Source organism: Bos mutus, chromosome 24 (assembly GCF_027580195.1).
Source record: "Bos mutus isolate GX-2022 chromosome 24, NWIPB_WYAK_1.1, whole genome shotgun sequence".
NCBI classification, from domain to species: Eukaryota; Metazoa; Chordata; class Mammalia; order Artiodactyla; family Bovidae; genus Bos; species Bos mutus.
In genome coordinates this window covers 37,144,980-37,164,421 of record NC_091640.1, presented here as the reverse complement: position 1 = coordinate 37,164,421, position 19,442 = coordinate 37,144,980, and the positions used below count along the sequence as shown (strand labels likewise).

General features: G+C 37.0%; 1 protein-coding gene across 1 annotated transcript in view; it reads right to left on the bottom strand.

Annotated features, from left to right (window-relative positions):
* Positions 1–480: 480 nt before the first annotated feature.
* SMCHD1 (structural maintenance of chromosomes flexible hinge domain containing 1) overlaps positions 481–19,442 on the bottom strand; it is a 126,127-nt gene continuing 107,165 nt past the window's right edge. Inside the window, exons 45-48 of the mRNA XM_070361992.1 lie at positions 18,230–18,401; positions 8,364–8,522; positions 7,965–8,067; positions 481–1,521 (exon numbers count right to left, since the gene is read on the bottom strand). Coding sequence (XP_070218093.1) covers positions 1,497–1,521; positions 7,965–8,067; positions 8,364–8,522; positions 18,230–18,401 — 459 coding nt within the window. The 3' untranslated portion in view covers positions 481–1,496. The remainder of the gene's footprint in view (positions 1,522–7,964; positions 8,068–8,363; positions 8,523–18,229; positions 18,402–19,442) is intronic.

Genomic DNA, 19,442 nt, shown 5'->3' with positions numbered 1-19,442 from the left:
CATGCAAAATAATATTATCTTAAATTAACATCTATAACAGTAAATTTATAACTATATAACTATGAAATGATTCCATGAAAATGTTTAGCAGACATTAGATGTAGTAAAATGAGACAAATTAAAACTTTTTTACTAAAAGTATCTGAAAGTTACAGACTAAAAATATTAATCCTATCCATTTCATAATAACTGTAAGTAACCAAGTCATAACCTCAAAAAGTTAAAAACACTTAGAAGATGAAACTTATCTTTTTGACACTAATATTTAATAACTAATAAGTAGTTAGTTTTACTTAAAAGGAATCCACTCTTTGAAATCCACTCTTTCTTTTAACTAATTCTCATTACTGCCATTTTGCTTCTTTCTTTCACAAAACAGTTAAATGCCTTCCAATTATAAAGCGAGGTTAAACATCATAATAATTTACACTAAGGTAATTTTCATGGAACTTTAAATTTTGAAAAAGGAAAACACACCTATTCAACAGGAAGGAACAATCTTCTTTATTAACCTCACTGTATATTCAGAAAGGATTAAAAAACACACACATTTGCTGGGCCACAAAACTGTACCAAAAGTATTTCCTTACAAAATAACTACATAAACCAATAGTCCTGGACTGACAACAAAGACATATATCGACATACATTAGCATGAATTAATACACAATTCAAATGTTTTTGCAGCAAACTTCTAGCAGACCTTTATTCCCTTAATGAGGGAGTGTACAACTTCTTTAACTCTTTAAAAATAGTAATAAAAAATTACAAAATAACATAAATGTAGAATTAAGGCTGAGACTATATAATCTAGTATTAATAAAGTCAAACGATGTTTATAAAACTGATGCTGCTGCATATTATATATATATACATATATACACAAGATAAATCTTTAGAAATTTAAAATGCTGTCAAAAGTTAACCCATCAATTTAATATTTTTCCATGTATCTTAAGATGTGAATTCCGAGATACCTGTGCTTTTCTGATTTTATTCTGAATTACAAGTTTCCTCTCAATTTCCAATTAAATACCTAACCTCTAGAACTTTCCTTAGACACAACAAAAAGTTTTGTTAAATAAATTCACACAAAAGTAATAAAAAGGTCTGCTCTCAAGAAACAGTTCTAGCATATTCATGATAAACATACTGAAAAACAGTACATACACTTGTCTTCAGGATTAATAAATGCTATGTGTCAGCTGTGCAGTCACTGCTGTAATTGCGTATTTTCCTCTGACACATTTGCAAGATAACGACAACCAAAAGGCCTGACAACTGGAATAATTCCAGTAAGCCCACACTGTCCAGTGAGATTGACAAAACTGAATGGTTGCTTCCAGTCCTGTTTGGCTAAACATGGAAATGCAAGCCTAGGTTCTTGTATCATCCCCAGAAATATTCATCATAAGTCACCCTCTTGGTCTTCTGAAACAGAGCTGCAGAAGGCAGGGCATTCTTAGGGAGACTAATGGCCTCCTTTCTGTCATCTCTCACACATCAGTTTTGGTTATAATCCTGATCAAAGTGGAAAAAAAACACAGTTAAGTTTTATATACCAAAGTTCTCCTCCCCTGTAACTCCCTCATCAGACCTCCCCTGTAACTCCTTCATCAGACCTGGGTGGTTAAATACGCAGTGGAACCGTGTTCTAGTAATTATAGTAATTCTTGGTATAAACAGACTTAATTAAATCCTTGTACGTAAGCATTTCTTTCACATGTATGCAACAAACAAAAGCTTGACAGCAAAGCAGAAGTTAACATATACAGAGGAAGAGATAAATTCTGTGTAGCATAGTTCTTTGGAGTGGTATATCCTAGATCCAAATTTTGCAGATTATTGCTTATTTTCCCCTTTCCTAAAATGAAATTACCATTTAAAAATTTTAACAAGAATTATAATGCTTATTAGAGAAAGGTCACAAAGATAAAGCAAAAACATTCAAAAATACTTATAACTCTATTTACATACAGAGGGTGAACATCTTAGTATATATTTATGCAGATATTTTCTTACTCAGATATATTTTCTTTTTCTTCTTGGGGGGGGGCGCTGTGCTGGGGTCTTCATCGCTTTTTGTCTAGTTGTGGCAAGCAGGGGCTACTTTCTAGTTGTGGTACAAGGGCTTCTAATTAAAGTGGCTTCTCTCGCTGCTGAGCACAGGTTCTAAGCTGCACAGGCTTCAGCAGTTGTGGCACATGGGCTCAGTAGTTGGGGTCATGGGCTCAGTTGGGGCACAGGCTCAATAATTGTGGCACACAGCCTTAGTGGGATCTTTCCAGACCAGGGATTGAACCTGTGTCTCCTGCACTGGGCAGACGGATTCTTTACCCCTGAACCACCAAGGAAGCCCTATACTTTCTTTTTAAACAACAGTTCCCTGAACTGCCATCTCCAAATAAAAGACACACAATTTTGGTAAAGAGCTAATTTGTTATCTTTATGAGTAGAAAATCGATTAGAAAACCGAAGTCTCTACTGAAGGAAATGAGTCTACTGCATAAATATATACTGCTAAGTATATTCTGTTGATTCTAAAATCCACATTTTCCTACATTTAACATCTCTGACACCACCTTATAATGTCATGAGTTAATCTGCAGTGTTTTCTTTCAGTGCCTCATGGAATAATGATGTTTTTAATAGTTACTGACATCTTACAGTTGATGAAATATGATATATAATCCCTATAAAAGCCAACAATATATAAATAGGTAATACACACACACTAATAATAACATATAAACACATATCGTATGTTGCTATTTCCTACTGCTGAATTTGTTTTCCATTGTATGGATGAAATCACTATTTCAATATTAAAGATACTTTCATCTCAAATGCAGTAACATTTTTGATATAGTGTGAATTATGGAGAACAGGTAGAGACTGGGGATGAGGAAATTACTAATTAAACAGTGGTTTAAATTTTAAATAGAAATTTAAAGTGATATTAGATTTCCCAAAGATAAGCAGGATGTAAACAGGAAGCCACAGGTTAGAATACAGCAAATATGCGATCTACATCTTCTCACCTGCCACCACAAAGCTTGATGACAACAGCTTTTTTATGTTTGTTTTTTTGTGTATGCAAAAAAGCTGTACTGACAATATGGGTCTATCTCTGAAAACATTTACACTCTTCACCCTTGTTATTCCACAAATTTGCTATGAATTTTCTTGGTGTTATCTTCTGTCAGTCATTGTACTGGGCCTTCAACAGGCCCTTTCATCCCTGGGAATTCTCTTCCACAAGTTGTTTCTTCTCCATTTTCTTCTTTCTAGGATTCCTGATAGTCTGAATTGGTTCTCTACATCTCCCCCTTTCTCTTCACATATTTCCCCCTATTTTTCTGGGAAGTTTTCTTTATGTTAGTCCTTTAAATTTTTTTCCCCTCCTTGCCTGGCTTCTGCTGCTGTCCTTTAAAGAGTTTAATTTCAGCAATGGGATCTGTAATCCTGTCCTGGCTGTATCTTTCTCCTAATATCCTCTTGGTTTCACAAATGTAACTCCTTCCACAATCTAATCAGAAATTACACACAGTTTTTAAGAGAGTTCAGCTGAATCATCTTCCAGGGTTGGTTTTGTTATTTATCTTGGATTTCCCCTCACATGTTGTTGACTCCCCTCATATGCATAATGACTCTCAGCTGTACAATTACACTTAAGAAAAAGGACTGTGCTGCTGGTCTGGATTTAGTCTACTATTAATAAAAATAGAACTGTTTTCCCATTAAGGCTGCTCTCTGAGTAGGAATTTTAAGGGATGAGGGAGCAGGGGAGTGGACAAGAAGGCTTTGCTTTAAGGGTATGGCTGGAGAGCCAACTAGCAGGTTGCTAGTGTGTAGATGTTGGCAACAGACAAGCCTCTAGGGCGCCACCAACTACATCGGAAGCCATGATACCAACTTTTAATTAACTAATTAGCATTGTTATCTAACTTCCTGGTGAAAGTGTTAATACCTAGAAAAAAGAGAACAGAGCTCTTAAAGCCTGGGGTTGAAAACTTGGCATGGTCTAGGCTCTGTTTTCTCTCCTCTTCCATTTCGCTCCCTCCTGTTTTGGGCTGGACTTCTCTGACTGAGTCCAAGGTTCCCACTGTCTCTTGATTATTCCCAGAACCTCCTCCTTGATATTCCAGCCTTGTTTCTATCCTGTAATCCCCAGAAAACCTTAATCAAATGTGAAGGCAGAGGAAGACAGATTCAGACATGCAGTTTCTATTTATACACTTTCCTAAGAAGTTATAAGAGAATGACAAGGAAGCCAGCAAGGACCCAGAAGACCTACAGGATTACTAGTAACAGTTACTAAAGCAGGTGGAAGAATACATGATCAAGTTACACAGTGAAGGAAAAAAGAAAGACTATTAGAAACTCCAGAGACATTCACAACATTCAAGAAACAGTCTAAGAACTGGATTAAAATTCAACATGATTTTAAGAACTGATTGTTTAGAAGATTTACTTGACTCTGATGTTTGGAACACTGGTGGCCTAAGTGGGGTCATGGCATTAGAATCTTACAGAGGGAAATGTAATCCTAGCGCACAACTCTGCCTGTATCATAGTCAGAGCCATAATAATATATGTTGCTTATCACTCAATAACTTTGAAAAAAGCACAGAGGTCTTCGTTGTTGGTTGCAAGAGAGAACGTAACCAAATAACCACAAGAACAATTTAGTTCAAAAGTCATTAGATGGGCAACACAAGACAGACCTCCGCACCAAGGTGCTGGGTGGACTGCACTGTCTGAAAACTGATAAAACAAGACATACATAAATGTGTACCAAAAACAGAAAAACTAAAGCAGTTAAAACCAAGGCTGCCTCTGGGAACCAGGATGGGGTAAGGGTACAGAGGAACAAGATCTCATCACCATGAGTTCTTTTGATACCTGTGCTGTCCAGTCTGGTAGCCATGAGCCACGTGTGGCTCCAGAGCACTTGCAATGTGGCTAGTCCTAACAGATTTGCTGTCCTCTGAATTTTGAAGACTTTGTATGAAAGAGAATTTAAAATGTCTCATTAATAATTTCTATACTACTGGCAGTATGTTGCAATGATAATACTTTGTATACTGTGTTCAATAAAATATACTATTAAAATTTAATCTCGCTGCTTCTTTTAAAATGGTGCCTAGAAAATGTTAAATTATATGTGTAGTTAACGTTAGGAGAAGGCAATGGCACCCCATTCCAGTACTCTTGCCTGGAAAATCCCATGGACGGAGGAGCCTGGTAGGCTGCAGTCCATGGGGTCACTAAGAGTCGGAGACGACTGAGTGACTTCACTTTCACTTTTTCACTTTCATGAATTGGAGAAGGAAATGGCAATCAACTCCAGTGTTCTTGCCTGGAGAATCCCAGGGACGGGGGAGCCTGGTGGGCTGACGTCTATGGGGTCACACAGAGTCAGACACGACTGAAGTGACTTAGCAGCAGCAGCAGTTCACATTATACAGTATACTAAATATATACACCATTTGATTTATATACATGCATTACTTTAATGAAAATACCATTACTATTACTAAATACCATTATTAACAAACTAAAAAAAGAAACTTTAGCCCATACCACCTCTGAATTGCTACAAAATCTTAATTAACAAGGTCCAGATCAATGGCATCGGTTGTGGTTCTGCAGTGACTGTAAGTCTTAACTGTAGTTAAGTCCATGCAGGAGAGCCTATGAACATGGACTTTAGTCTAGAACTGCTTGGCAGGAACTTCCTCACTTGGTCTCTTAAAAAACTGGAAAAATGTTCCCCATCTACCATAAAATACTTCTTTACCATTTATGGCAAGCCTACAGAAAAGCAGGAGAAATAATAACCTTTTGCCCTTTCTTGTTTTGATTTACTGTCACTTTTTTGTCTTCTAGTGTTTTAGAATATATCCCAGACATATTATTCAACTGTTAAATACCTCTGTACATATTTCTAACTATATATTTATTTTACTGTAAACTCTATGATACTGCTATACACAAAAATCACAATTCCTCAATATATCTAATATCCAGGTGATTGAAAATTTACCCCAATTTTTTCAAAATTGTCATCCTGAAGATTCAAATCCAGGTCCAAAGAAGCTGTACAATGTGCACTTGACGGTTACACCTCTCGGTTATTTTTATTCTATAACCAATGGTTCATCCTTCTCCCTAGGCATCTTTGTCACAGCATGCGGGCTTCTCATCAGCGGCTTCTCTTGCTGTGGAGCAAGGGTTCTAGGACACAACGGGCTTCAGGAGTTGTGCCGCGTGGGTTTAGTTGCTCTGTGGCACGTAAAATATTCCTGGACCAGGGATCGAATCCCTGTCCCCTGCATTGGCAGGCATATTCTTACCCACTGTGCCACCAGGGAAGTCCCTCCCTATGTTTCTTTTAATGTCACTGATTTATTAACAAAATCATCATTTATAGTGTCCCGTTCTTGACATTCTAGATTTGGCTAATTGCTGCCTGGTGGCATCATTTAACTTGTTCCTAAATTTCCCTTCTTTTCTGTATACTTTTGCAGTTAAATCTCCAATTCATGAGAGATTTACACTCTAACACCGTAAGGTATCTATTCTATGCAATGAATTAACCTCCTTTTATTCATCCAGAATGTTAGCTGTGTGAACTGTCCCAGGAGTGTCATGGTTTTCTGCAGTGCTTAATTCCTGCAAAGAACTCCAGTTGAGAAAGACTGAGTGGAAGCTTAAAGTGATGTTTTCATTTTATCCGACTTCTTATACACTTCATTCTCATATAAAGAACTTTATAAAGAAGAACTTCTATAAAGAACTTTCTTCAGTTATTTGATTAGCCAGAATGTTCATGTAAGGAAAGAATGAACATGTCTTTTCTATATGAATATATCAATGTTCACTGTAAGGACCTGGTGTCATTTTTTCAAGATACTATTTTGGGGAGAGGCATACTGTGGCTTCCGTCTAGCTCTCCAACCACATCTTAGGGGCTCCTCGCTTTTACCCACTATCCTTTAGCCTCACAAGCATCTTTACAGTTCCTCAGGCATGCCAGGTGTGTTGTTTTCTTAGTGCTTTCACGCCTCTTCTCCCTCTGACTATAAGCCATCCCTACAGAGCTGACTTCCCATCCTTCAGTTCTCTGCTAAATGCATCTTCCCTAACAGCCAATCACGTTCTCCCACTGTTCTGTATCACTTTGTGCTCTGTTCTGTTGTAAAAACTTAACATCATTCTATATTTTTACATACAGAAAAAGGTTTACTTTTTTGAACTGTCCCCCTTCGGTACAAGATTACAGACCTCCTATGGGGGCAAGAACCATGTCACATTTATTTACCCAGGAACACAGAGCACAAAATAATCAAATAGTTACAATAAATACAGACTATGTAGATGGACAGGGCATGGAATACCAATTCTAAATATCATGGTCTCAGTGGAACTCCTCAAAGGTCAATAGGAGAAACTTACTCAGGCAGACTCCAAATGAACATTCGTGAAATACAAGAAACCCCAGTACTATGTGCCTTTCTGTGGGATGGGCTTACTAGTATCTAATCTGAAATGGACAATTTTCTTCATTGAGTTAGGCTGCAGATGGCTTTGTTGGCTTCTTGGTTAGTTGTGCAAATGGCATGTGATTTTCCAAACAATATACTATAAGCAACTTTTAAATGAGTAATGTACGAGTGATTCTGCATAGTCTGTATTTGTCAAGTTGCTGAGCCTATAAAGCAGAATGTAATGTATTTGAAAGTTTTCAAATAATCTGCAAAAAATCATTTTAGAAAATGATTTTTTTAGAGTATCCTAGGAGGAAATATAAAATAATTCCATCTTATTTTCATTAGCCATCACTCAATTCGGTTAAAAAGAAAACAAAATTAATTCTGGTTCAGGGCAGGCAAGTAAACACCCTCATGCTATTGTTAAAGTATGATGAGCCAAGAGCTTTGAGGGCACAGTAGCCTCACCTGTTTTGTCTTGCAGCTTCTCTTCTTATTCTCTTGGGAGGAACTGGACAGTCTGTCATTGGGTGAGGCAGTGAATCATTACACTTACGTGTGGGAGTCATTCCTGCAAAGACAGAAAGAAAACAGAGAAAATTAACTTTCAAAGGACCAGAATTATTATAAGCAATGAAAGCAAATACCTCTTAATTTATAGAAGAAGAATTAATAAATAATACTGGGAATGCTTCTTATTATGCCTGCTGAGAGAATAGTTACAAACATTTGTCAGTTCACCCGGAGGTCAAGAGTGTCTATGATTTAAGTTCTGGGTCATTCACACTCTTTCTTCCTGGAGCTCAATTCTCTCCAATCATGCACATTATCTTCCTGCAGAGAAGGATCTCGCAAAAAGTACAGTACCTAGTTTTTGCTCTATCAGTTTGAGATTCTTTTCGTGTTCATCAAGTTCTTGTTTCTTCCTCTTCATATCGGGAGTGTGAAGGTACTTCAGCTGCCCATTAAGATCCTCGTTCACACTGCCCAACCTGCACACAGCAGTGCGGTACTGCTGAAGAAGATCTACAAAGAAACCAGAGATATTCGATTAAAACTACTGATATCATATCAAAACAGTATTTTAGGAAAGAAGAGCCAGCAACACTGAGTGTTGTGTTACAGTAACACATGGAGCTACTTTTAACATTCACAGTAAACAAATGAAAGAAAAAAACACAGTTTAGATCCTGGCACAAGACTGGTGCTTATTAAATCTTAATTTTCTTCAGCTGCTTGACTTTAATAAATTTACTGTACAGGGAAAAGAAGATACAAACTGTTTGTAGGACATATGTTAACCTTAAAATGCATTCCACTAGCCCCTGGCATCTACCAGTATACTTTCTGACTGAATTTGACTATTCCAGTTACCTCATATAAGTGGAGTCAAACAGTATTTGTCTGCACCAATACAAATACTGTTTGAGTCCACTTATATGAGGTAACTAGAATAGTCAAATTCAGTCAGAAAGTACACTGGTAGATGCCAGGGGCTAGTGGATGGAAGAGAGGTTTGGAGCGAGAATGGGGACTTGGTGTTCAATGGGGACAGAGTTCCAGTTTAGGAAAGTGAAAAACTCAGGACATGGATGATGGTGAGAGTTGCACAACAATATGAGTGTACTCAGTGCCACTGAGCTGTATAGTTTAAGTATGGCTGAAATAGTATATTTTATGTAACAGAGGATAAGATGGTTGGATGGCATCACCAACTTGATAGACAAGAGTTGGATCAAGCTCTGGGAGTTGGTGATACACATGGAAGCCTTGCGTGCTGCAGTTTACGGGGTCACAAAGAGTCAGACATGACTGAGTGACTGAACTCAACTGAGTGTGACTTTTACCACAATTAAAAAAAAAAAAAATTCACCTTCTCAGTCAGTGTTTACATCCTGTTTGATATTCAGTATTCAATCTAATTCCACACAAATTTGGGGTTGGGGGAAGAATGCATTAAACATGGCATTATTAGAACATCATTGCTTCCAACAGACATGGCCATTTCCTTAAACACAGCTTTCAAACACTCTTGACACTCAGCTTTCAAAAAATGTAACTTTGTTTAAAAATATATTATATTAGTCAAGTTTGAGACTGTTTATTGCCTTTTTGTATGAATTACTAGACACTATAGGTTAAATACACTGACTATACTTTAGTCCATGGGCTAAGAATGGTTTATACAGTTTTAAATGATTCCATTCTAAATGGTTATATAAATATGTTCATAACACCCTCAATTTTGTCTCCTGGCTCACAGGCCTAAAATGTTTACTATTTGACCCTTTGAGACTCTAGTCACACAAAAATGTTCAGTATTCATGGGAATGGGCATATAAACACCCATATGTTTAATAAATATATACAGTGGGTTTACATATGAACCTGTGGAAGAAATCAATTTAGTCAAGAGTATATGATATATGAGATTTTCTATACTTTAAGGATCAATTACAGTATTTTAAAAAAATATCCAGCTTTCTGGGAATGAGTAAGCACACACACACACACACACCTGTGAACATTATGAGCATATTCATGTATATTTAAATACGAATTCCATATATGTAATTCAGTAATGACAAAGTCCTTATGTGTCTTGATTCCTTATGACTTATTGAGAACTCAAAGGTAGCCACTAAAAAAAGTCTGGTTTTCTGGTTTGAAAGTACTTCTAATTTCATTTTTCTATGTGCATAAAATAGTGCTTATTTTCTATGTGAATAAGGTACAAAATGATGTTCAGACCCATATGTCAGGGATGCTACCTAACTCAGAAGACAATGTAAAAAAATTTTAAGTGATTAAGGGTTGAATCCTACTTTGTGAGTCCTTTTAAATACTCAAGAAACAATATAGTCAAAGGCTTTATATTAATCAACTTGTTATTTATAAAACTGAAAGATGGAGTATTAAATACTTTCTATTAAATGGAACACTAACAGCAAACATTTTATGCCTAAGATGGGCAGAAGCAACTTAACTCAATATGCCTTTGTTGTTTTTGTTCAGTTGCTCAGTTGTGTCTGACTCTTTGCGACCCATGGACTGCAGCACATCAGGCTTCCCTGTCCTTTACCATTTCCCGGAGCTTGCTCAAACTCATGTCCGGTGAGTAGGTGATGCCATCCAACCAACTCATCCTCTGTTGTCCCCTTCTCCTCCTCTCCTTCAATCTTTCCCAGCATCAGGGTCTTTCCAATCAATTGGCTCTTCACATCAGGTGGCCAAAGTACTGGAGCTTCAGCTTCAGCATCAGTCCTTCCAATATTAGGACTGATTTCTTTTAGGATTGACTGGTTGGATCTCCTTGCAATCCAAGAGACTCTCAAGAGTTTTCTCCAACACCACATTTCAAAAGCATCAATTCTTCAGCACCCAGCCTTCTTTATGGTCCAACTCTCAACATCCATACATGACTACCGGAAAAACCATAGCTTTGACGAGACAGACCTTTGTTGGCAAAGTGATGAATCTGCTTTTTAATATGCTGCCTAGGTTTTTCATAGCTTTTCTTCCAAGGAGCAAGCATCTTTTAATTTCATGGCTGCAGTCACCATCTGCCGTGATTTTAAAGCCCAAGAAAATAAAGTCTCTCACTATTTCCGTTGTTTCCCCATCTATCTGCCATGAAGTGATGGGACTGGATGCCATGATCTTCATTTTTTGTAATGTTGAGTTACTAACCCAGCTTTTTCAATCTCCTCTTTCACTTTCTTCAAGAGGTTCTTCAGTTTCTCTTCGCTTTCTGCCATTAGGGTGGTGTCATCTGCATATCTGAGGTTACTGATATTTCTTCCAGGAATCTTGATTCCAGCTTGTGCTTCATCCAGCCTGGCGTTTTGTATGACGTACTCTGCACATAAGTTAAATAAGCAGGGCGACAATATATTGCCTTGATGTAATTCTTTCCCAATTTTAAAGTCTGTTGTTCCATGTCTGGCTCTAACTGCTGCTTCTTGACCTGCATACAGGTTTTGCAGGAGGCAGGTAAGGTGGTCTGGTATTCCTATCTCTAAGAATTTTCCACTGTTTATTGTGATCCACACAGACAAAGGCTTTAGTGGAGTCAATGAAACAGAAGTAGATGTTTTTCTGTAATTCCCTTGCTTTTTCTATGATCTAGCAGATGTTGGCAATTTGATCTCTGGTTCCTCTGCCTTTTCTAAATCCAGCTTGTACATCTGGAAGTTCTTGATTCAGGTTCAGCTTCTACTGAAGCTTAGCTTGGAGGATTTTGAGCTAATATGCCTTAGCAACTCCCAATTTTTTGATATGAAATGTAATTCCTATTTACCATGGTGTTTATAAAAAGTCTTTTCTAATTCATTTAATAAAATTTTTCAAAAGAGAAAAACCAAAAATTCATATTTAATTCTGTTTATAAATGATTTCAGAGCTCATACATTATATGTTGTTTGAAAATTTTAATTATATAGGAAAAAACTAATGATGCTTTACTATAAAATAGTGAAAAAATACTTTAAAATAAAAAATTAGTTCATATGAAAGGACAAAAGCTCAAATTGCAATGCGTTCATTTCTGTATGCTATTTATTAAGAAAGATATATAGATTATTTCAATGTATCCAGGGAAAGAAACAACACTACTAAAAATAATACAAATAGTTGAAAATACCTATATCTGAAGAGCTATTACTAGACAAGTATTTGGGGTTGCTAAGGAAGCAGATTCAGAAAACTAAGATCATGGCATCCAGTCCCATCACTTCATGGCAAATGGATGGGGAAACAGTGGCTGACTTTATTTTTCTGGGCTCCAAAATCACTGCAGATGGTGACTGCAGCCATGAAATTAAAAGACGCTTACTCCTTGGAAGGAAAGTTATGACCAACCTAGACAGCATATTAAAAAGCAGAGACATTACTTTGTCAACAAAGGTTCGTCTAGTCAAGGCTATGGTTTTTCCAGTGGTCATGTATGGATGTGAGAGTTGGACTATAAAGAATGCTGACAGCCGAAGAACTGATGCTTTTGCTGTGGTGTTGGAGAAGACTCTTGAGAGTCCCTTGGACTGCAAGGAGATCCAACCAAGTCCATCCTAAAGGAGATCAGTCCTGGGTGTTCATTTGTAGGACTGATTTTGAAGCTCAAGCTCCAATACTTTGGATACCTGATGTGAAGAGCTGACTCACTTGAAAAGATCCTGATGCTGGGAAAGATTGAGGGCAGGAGGAGAAGGGGACGAGAGAGGATGAGATGGTTGGATGGCATCACTGACTCAATGGACATGGGTTTGGGTGAACTCCGGGAGTTGGTGATGGACAGGGAGGCCTTGCGTGCTGCAGTTCATGGGGTCGCAATGAGTCGGACACGACTGAGCAACTGAACTGAATTGAACTGAAGAAGGCAGAAGCCATCTTCTCACCACTGGAGGATGCAAGCAGTTAGACAGGTAAGTAGATTTATTCAGTAGCATTTAGGTCTCTTAAAACTTTGTGTTCTGCATTGGCAAAAAACTGATAAATACTTGTAAACTGGGTAAAAAAAATTGGTGAAAAAATTTACTAGAACTGATCTGTTCCAAAAGCCTTCAGCAGGGGTGAACAGGAAGAAGGCAAGCTGAGAGAGGGGTGGGTGTAAATGAAATAGGGGTGGCCAGTAGACAGGTCCACAGGTATTCAATCTGCTCAATTTCCAGTAAGTATAAAACAAAACAGAACAAAATATCTTTGTCCTGAAAACCACAAACCTTCAATAATCTTGGTTGCTACCTCTTAAAAATATTAAAAATAAAAAATTAAGAATAGTTTTACTTAAAACAACAAAAAACCCAATAAATGTACAGAGAGGTTAAATATTAGTATTAACAAATTAAGCATGACATAATAAAACATAAATAATGTCTAGGCTGGCCAGGTGCATACTATGTATTTGGAGTATATGAAAGTGTTGAGACTGATGATGTCACAGTTATAAACTACACATTGATTACTTATTGGAAATTTTAAAATTCCTTTTCTTTCTTTAGTTGCTATGAACCACTCTCCTTTCTTACGGTCATATCCTGGCTTCTACAATGTTCGGAGTTATTTTAAATATTTAAAAAAAGTTATTTCTACTTATATGATCTCTACAGAAAACTCGGGCTAATACAGAAAAGAGAGAGATTGGGAAAAAACTGATAGGTTTACCACCTCACTTTTTTGTTTTCATTCCACATGTCTGCAGGTTTGATTTTTAACGTGTGTGATTTTTGTAATTTTATTTTCTATGTACTTTCCAAATGAAATTTTAATAGACATCTCTCAGAATATAAATTCAGTTAAAGCATTTAACATTTCTTATGTTTTCCTTGAAAAACAAGGCTATACTATCTATCTGAGAAAGAAAAAAAGAAAGTCCTGCTTGTATTTAGAACTGTTTACTTAGGCTTCTTTCCTGTAAGATCAATTATTGGTTCAAAGAAAATGAGTATTAAAAACAATTAGTTAGAAAAACAAAAACACCAATTGGTAACATTTTCTGATTGTAAAAGTGACACACACTGAGGCAGGTCTGGAAATATACAGAAAAGGGTAATGGAGAAGTAAATTATCTCAATTATGTATTCAGGGAAAAAATGTTTTATTTCTACTCTCTTGTGTCACTGGACAAATGAACGCATACACTATCCTGAACTTGGGAAAGTTATCTCACCTTTTAAAGACTCAAATTCCTCATCTGTAAAATGAGGAGAACAGCAGTAAATGAAATTGAAGTGGTAAGCTTAATAATGTATGTGGGACGTAACAAGCCCTCCAACAGTAACTACTATTATTCCCTTGAAAATTGCTTATTCATGTCACCCATTTTTCTATCAGTCTTTGTCCTTTTTCTTGCCTTTTAAAGGCTGCTGTTAATAAGACACTACACCTTTGTCTACCATATATGCAATTTCCCCCAGTTTGTCATTTGCCCTTCTATTTTCTTCAAGGTGCATTAAAATTATGCAAACTTAAAAAAAAATAACTATAAAATGTTTTCTTTTCTCACATCTGCCAGTACTTGTATGTCAAGAAGCCCATTTCTCCAAGGTGGGTGCTTCTATTTTAGACTGGCTGGTCAGAGAAGTCCACAAAGGTGTGACATTACACAATAGGAAAGAAAAGAAGCAAGCCATGCACATTATCTGGGGCAAAACCACTGCAGATAAAAGGAACAATAAAATAAAGTGTTACTGTCAAGATTAAGCTTTCTGATTTCTGTCCTACCGTGTTAAGAACTTCCTGAACACAGCTTCAGAGGTCACAGAAGTTTTCTTTGCCTGTGCCATTTTTGGAAACAGGTTTGCTATCAGTTTCATAAGATGGCCTGAGTGATCTCTATATTTATCTATATTCTGAAACAAATTATATTTGAAATTCACTCATTAAAAACCTATAGGATGGAGTTAGCTTTCTGAACATATCTCAGGCAATGGCCTATATAAGTTTTCTGCCTTATTTAAATCAATTTTGTTCATTTGATTTGCAATTTTCCAGAATGTAGTTCATTTTATTTGGACATACTAAATGTATTTATAATATTATAGAAACCTAAGAAATCTCTGTCTGAATGTATTCTCAGAGCCATTACTTTTTGTATTTATTTTGCCCAAAGACCACCTTCAGGAATTATATATTATTTGATACAAAGGTTTTCTTTTTTCCCAATTAATTTGGCTGTACTTGTTTCTTGAGATGTATTTTTTCCTCCTGTCATTTGAGTTGAATGGTTAAATTTGTTTTTCTCATTTAATAATAAAAGCATTAAGCCTGTGGATTTACATTTGATCTTGGGTGTTTTCATGCCTCCTACATATAATGTGTAATGTTCTTGTTCTCTTTAATAGTTAAAACTTTTTTGAAAAAATAGTTGTTTCTAAATATCTACCTATTTGAGCTTACTTTGGGAAGAAATAAGTTATTTTTAGTTCTGTTACATTATATTAAAAATATAAGTAAATTTTGCTTTTTATAATTTGTAGTCTCATTGTAGCTGAGTAGCAATTTGATCAACTGAATTTATGACCATTTTTTGTGACGTATCCTATAAATACCTAAAGTACTGGTCTTACAACTTATTAGGTAGAAAATGTCTTGTTTTTTGACTAAGGACCTGTCATAGATTAATGGTTTCTCATAATAAGGTTTCTGTCTTTGTACAATCAGCAGTTTTAAGAATTCTGATTTTGTAATTTACTGTATCAAGTTCATTAACTTTTGGACCTCTAGTATCAAATATATCTGTTATCAAAATGAATTCATCTTTATGCTTTTAGTGCCATTGCCTTGACACTAATACTGCTACTTGTGATTTCCTCTAGTCAAGTTTTACATTCAGTTCAGTTGCTTAGTTGTGTCTGACTCTTTGCGACCCCATGAATCACAGCACGCCAGGCCTCCCTGTCCATCACCAACTCCCGGAGTTCACTCAGACTCACATCCATCGAGTGGGTGATGCCATCCAGCCATCTCATCCTCTGTCGTCCCCTTTTCCTCCTGTCCCCAATCCCTCCCAGCATCAGAGTCTTTTCCAATGAGTCAACTCTTCGCATGAGGTGGCCAAAGTATTGGAGTTTCAGCTTTAGCATCAGTCCTTCCAAAGAAATCCCAAGGCTGATCTCCTTTAGAATGGACTGGTTGGATCTCCTTGCAGTCCAAGGGACTCTCAAGAGTCTTCTCCAACATCACAGTTCAAAAGCATCAATTCTTTGGTGCACAGTTTTCTTCACAGTCCAACTCTCACATCCATACATGACCACAGGAAAAACCATAGCCTTGACTAGACGGACCTTTGTTGGCAAAGTGATGTCTCTGCTTTTCAATATGCATCTAGATTGGTCATAACTTTTCTGCCAAGGACCAAGCGTCTTTTAATTTCATGGCTGCAGTCACCATCTGCAGTGATTTTGGAGCCCCCAAAAATGAAGTCTGACACTGTTTCCCCATCTATTTCCCATGAAGTGATGGGACCAGATGCCATGATCTTTGTTTTCTGAATGTTGAGCTTTAAGCCAACTTTTTCACTCTCCTTCTTTCACTTTCATCAAGAGGCTTTTTAGTTCCTCTTCACTTTCTGCCATAAGGGTGGTGTCATCTGCATATCTGAGGTTATTGATATTTTTCCCGGCAATCTTGATTCCAGCTTGTGCTTCCAGTAAATCCCCCATATAAAGGCTGTGGCAGAAGCACTCTCCGTGCTCCTGTCTTCTGCGTCCTGACCACCCCAGTGTCTTCCATGTGGCCCTGAGTGGCAGGCGGTAACTCCTGTCCTAGGACCTGTGACTACACCAACTTTGTCTGTCTGAGCCTCTCCCATGTATCCTCTTGCAGCTGCACCTGACTCTCTCATAAAGAATACAAAACAGCCTTCTTCCTACCATCTTTCTCAGTTACTATTTTAAACGTAGTTGGGGGCTGAAGTAGTAACCCCAAGCTAGATACTACCCAAACTCCTCAGCAGTATAATAATAAAGAAATAAACTGTGGTGTATTTACACAATGGGATACTATCCTGCAATTAAAATGAACTACAACTATACACACACACAACACAGGGCTGAACAAAGCCAGACACAAAATCCATGGCTTGTATAATTCCATGTAGATAAAGTACAAAAATGGAAAAAACGAATCTATGCTCTTTTAAGTCAAAAAAGTTGTTATCCTTTTGAGAGGGATAGGGCTATGACTGGAAGAGGCCTAGAGGCCTTCTGTGGGGCTGATAACGTTCTGTTTCTTAATACAGAAGCAACGTTCATTTTGTGAAAAACGTGTATGCTTTGAAATGTGCACCTTTCTCTATGTATACTATACTCTAAAAACCCACAAAATGTGTATATTCATACAACAGAATATTATTCAGTCTTAAAAAGAAATTCTGACACACACTGTGACACACAAAGAGTTACACTACAACACTGACCTGCCTGGAGGACATGACACTGAGTGACGTTAGCCGGTCGCAAAGGGACACTCTGATTTGACACATACAGAGGTGCCTGGAAGAGTCAAATTCAGAGACAGAAACCTGTGTGGCGGGCAGGTGACAAGAGGGGAGGCAGGGAGTTGCTGCTTAATGGGTATGGAGCTTCAGTTTTACAAAACGAAAAGGTTTCTGAAGACTAGTTGCACAAGAGTGTGAATGTACTTACCACTAGTGAGCAACCCATTTAAAAATAATTAAGATGATAAACTTTGTTACAGTTTAACTACAATTTACTATCTTGAGTTAGCAACAGACTACTTTTTGCTGGGAAAGTAGATATCAAGCCTATCAGAACTATACAAAGTTAAAAGCAAACAACTCTTAGGTGATGGCCCATTTGGGACCCTGTAAAGTATAAGCACTTCAGAGCACGGACGTACAGACAATTGTATCAACTGACCAGAACCAGGCGACACAGCCTGCAGAGGGAGGTCACATGTCACGCACACCAGAAAGATGAATCTAGATAGTTAACAACTTTGATATAAAAAGAAGTATTAAGGTCTGATGAGATACTGGTTTATTCAACAAGGCAATCTTTCCTTTATTTCAAGATAAGAATGAGAACAGGAGGGAAAACCTACTTCCTATATTTGTATTTCAAAACTATTTGGTGTTAGAATGCTGGAAGTACTGGATAAAAACATCTTATTTGTATCTGTTAATGGTTAAGTTTCAACGCTAGAGTCTCAATAAATAAGGTCCAAATAAAGGGTTAAAATCAAATGAGAAATTATTAAGTACTTATTTAACCTACCTATTTGCTCCCCTAAGATCAGGCACTGTTTCGGTACTGGAGCTCCAAACACCATTCCCCGGAGTTTATCCATTGGAGGAGCTTTATTCTGAAGGCCCCCAAACTTCCCATTACTTCGAATGCGATCTCCATCTCTGGTCAGCAGTGTAGGACAGTGTGTAATTTTAACAACCTATTGTAAGTAACAGGATATAATTAGTGAGTCTATAAAATTTAACTCAACTGCTCTAAGAAAGGAGAAATCATTTAAGGATTCTGAGATAAGAAATGACAATGATTATGGTACTATTTTTGCAAAATTAATTAGCTAGTGATGTGTAAGATGACTGGGGGGAAAACGAGAGACAGAGAGATGAATTAGACTGCCTCATAAGCGTTACCTATACTAGAACAGAGAAAAGACAGAAAAAGTGAAATTGAGATTGATGGCTTGATTGATAAGAGGAAGGAAGAGAGATGGACAAGCCAGAGACTTGTGTGCTTCTAGAAACCCAAAGCAGTATCCAGGCTGTATCACTTAGTTTAGTTTCCTTCTGTTAGACCTAAGTTTTCCAGATGCCCAAAGGGTAGCAAAAAGAGTACTGTATTAGACTTAAGAAAATACAAACCGAAGAGCAAAGGGATGAATCTTCAGAGGATTTCAGCTGTACAAAGAAAAAGAGCCAGTTATCTGAGAGCTGGGGAAACTAGAATTATGTAGTAAAACCTAAGACATGGAAAGGGAAGTAGAAAGTGTTAGTCAAGAATTAAATTTTTCAGAGAAGCTAGGGAATAAAAGAGAAACACTTAGATTTAGTATTTCATGATCTTCAGGAATATGCTTTCAAAAAAAAAGTCTAGGAGATATATACAAAAAATGTTCAAATTCACTGGTAATCAGAAGTGAAACTGAAATAACTTGGAGCTCAAATGAGAATTTTCACTACTTAAAATGTTAAAATACACACACAACACACACACCCAGGCAGAATGTTGGAGAAAGGGTCTTCTTGTATTAACATTAATCTGCTTTGGGACAGCCCATCTCAGAGGAAACATGACAAGTGCTAAAAAGATTAACAATCTGCATGACCTAAAAATTCCACTTCTAAGAATATGCCAGAAAAAATCATCACAGATGTGAACAACGTAGACTGAAACATCCTTTTAATAATGAAAAGTATGAATCTTGCACATTCAATAAGTTACATAAAGTATGGCACATCCACGCAAT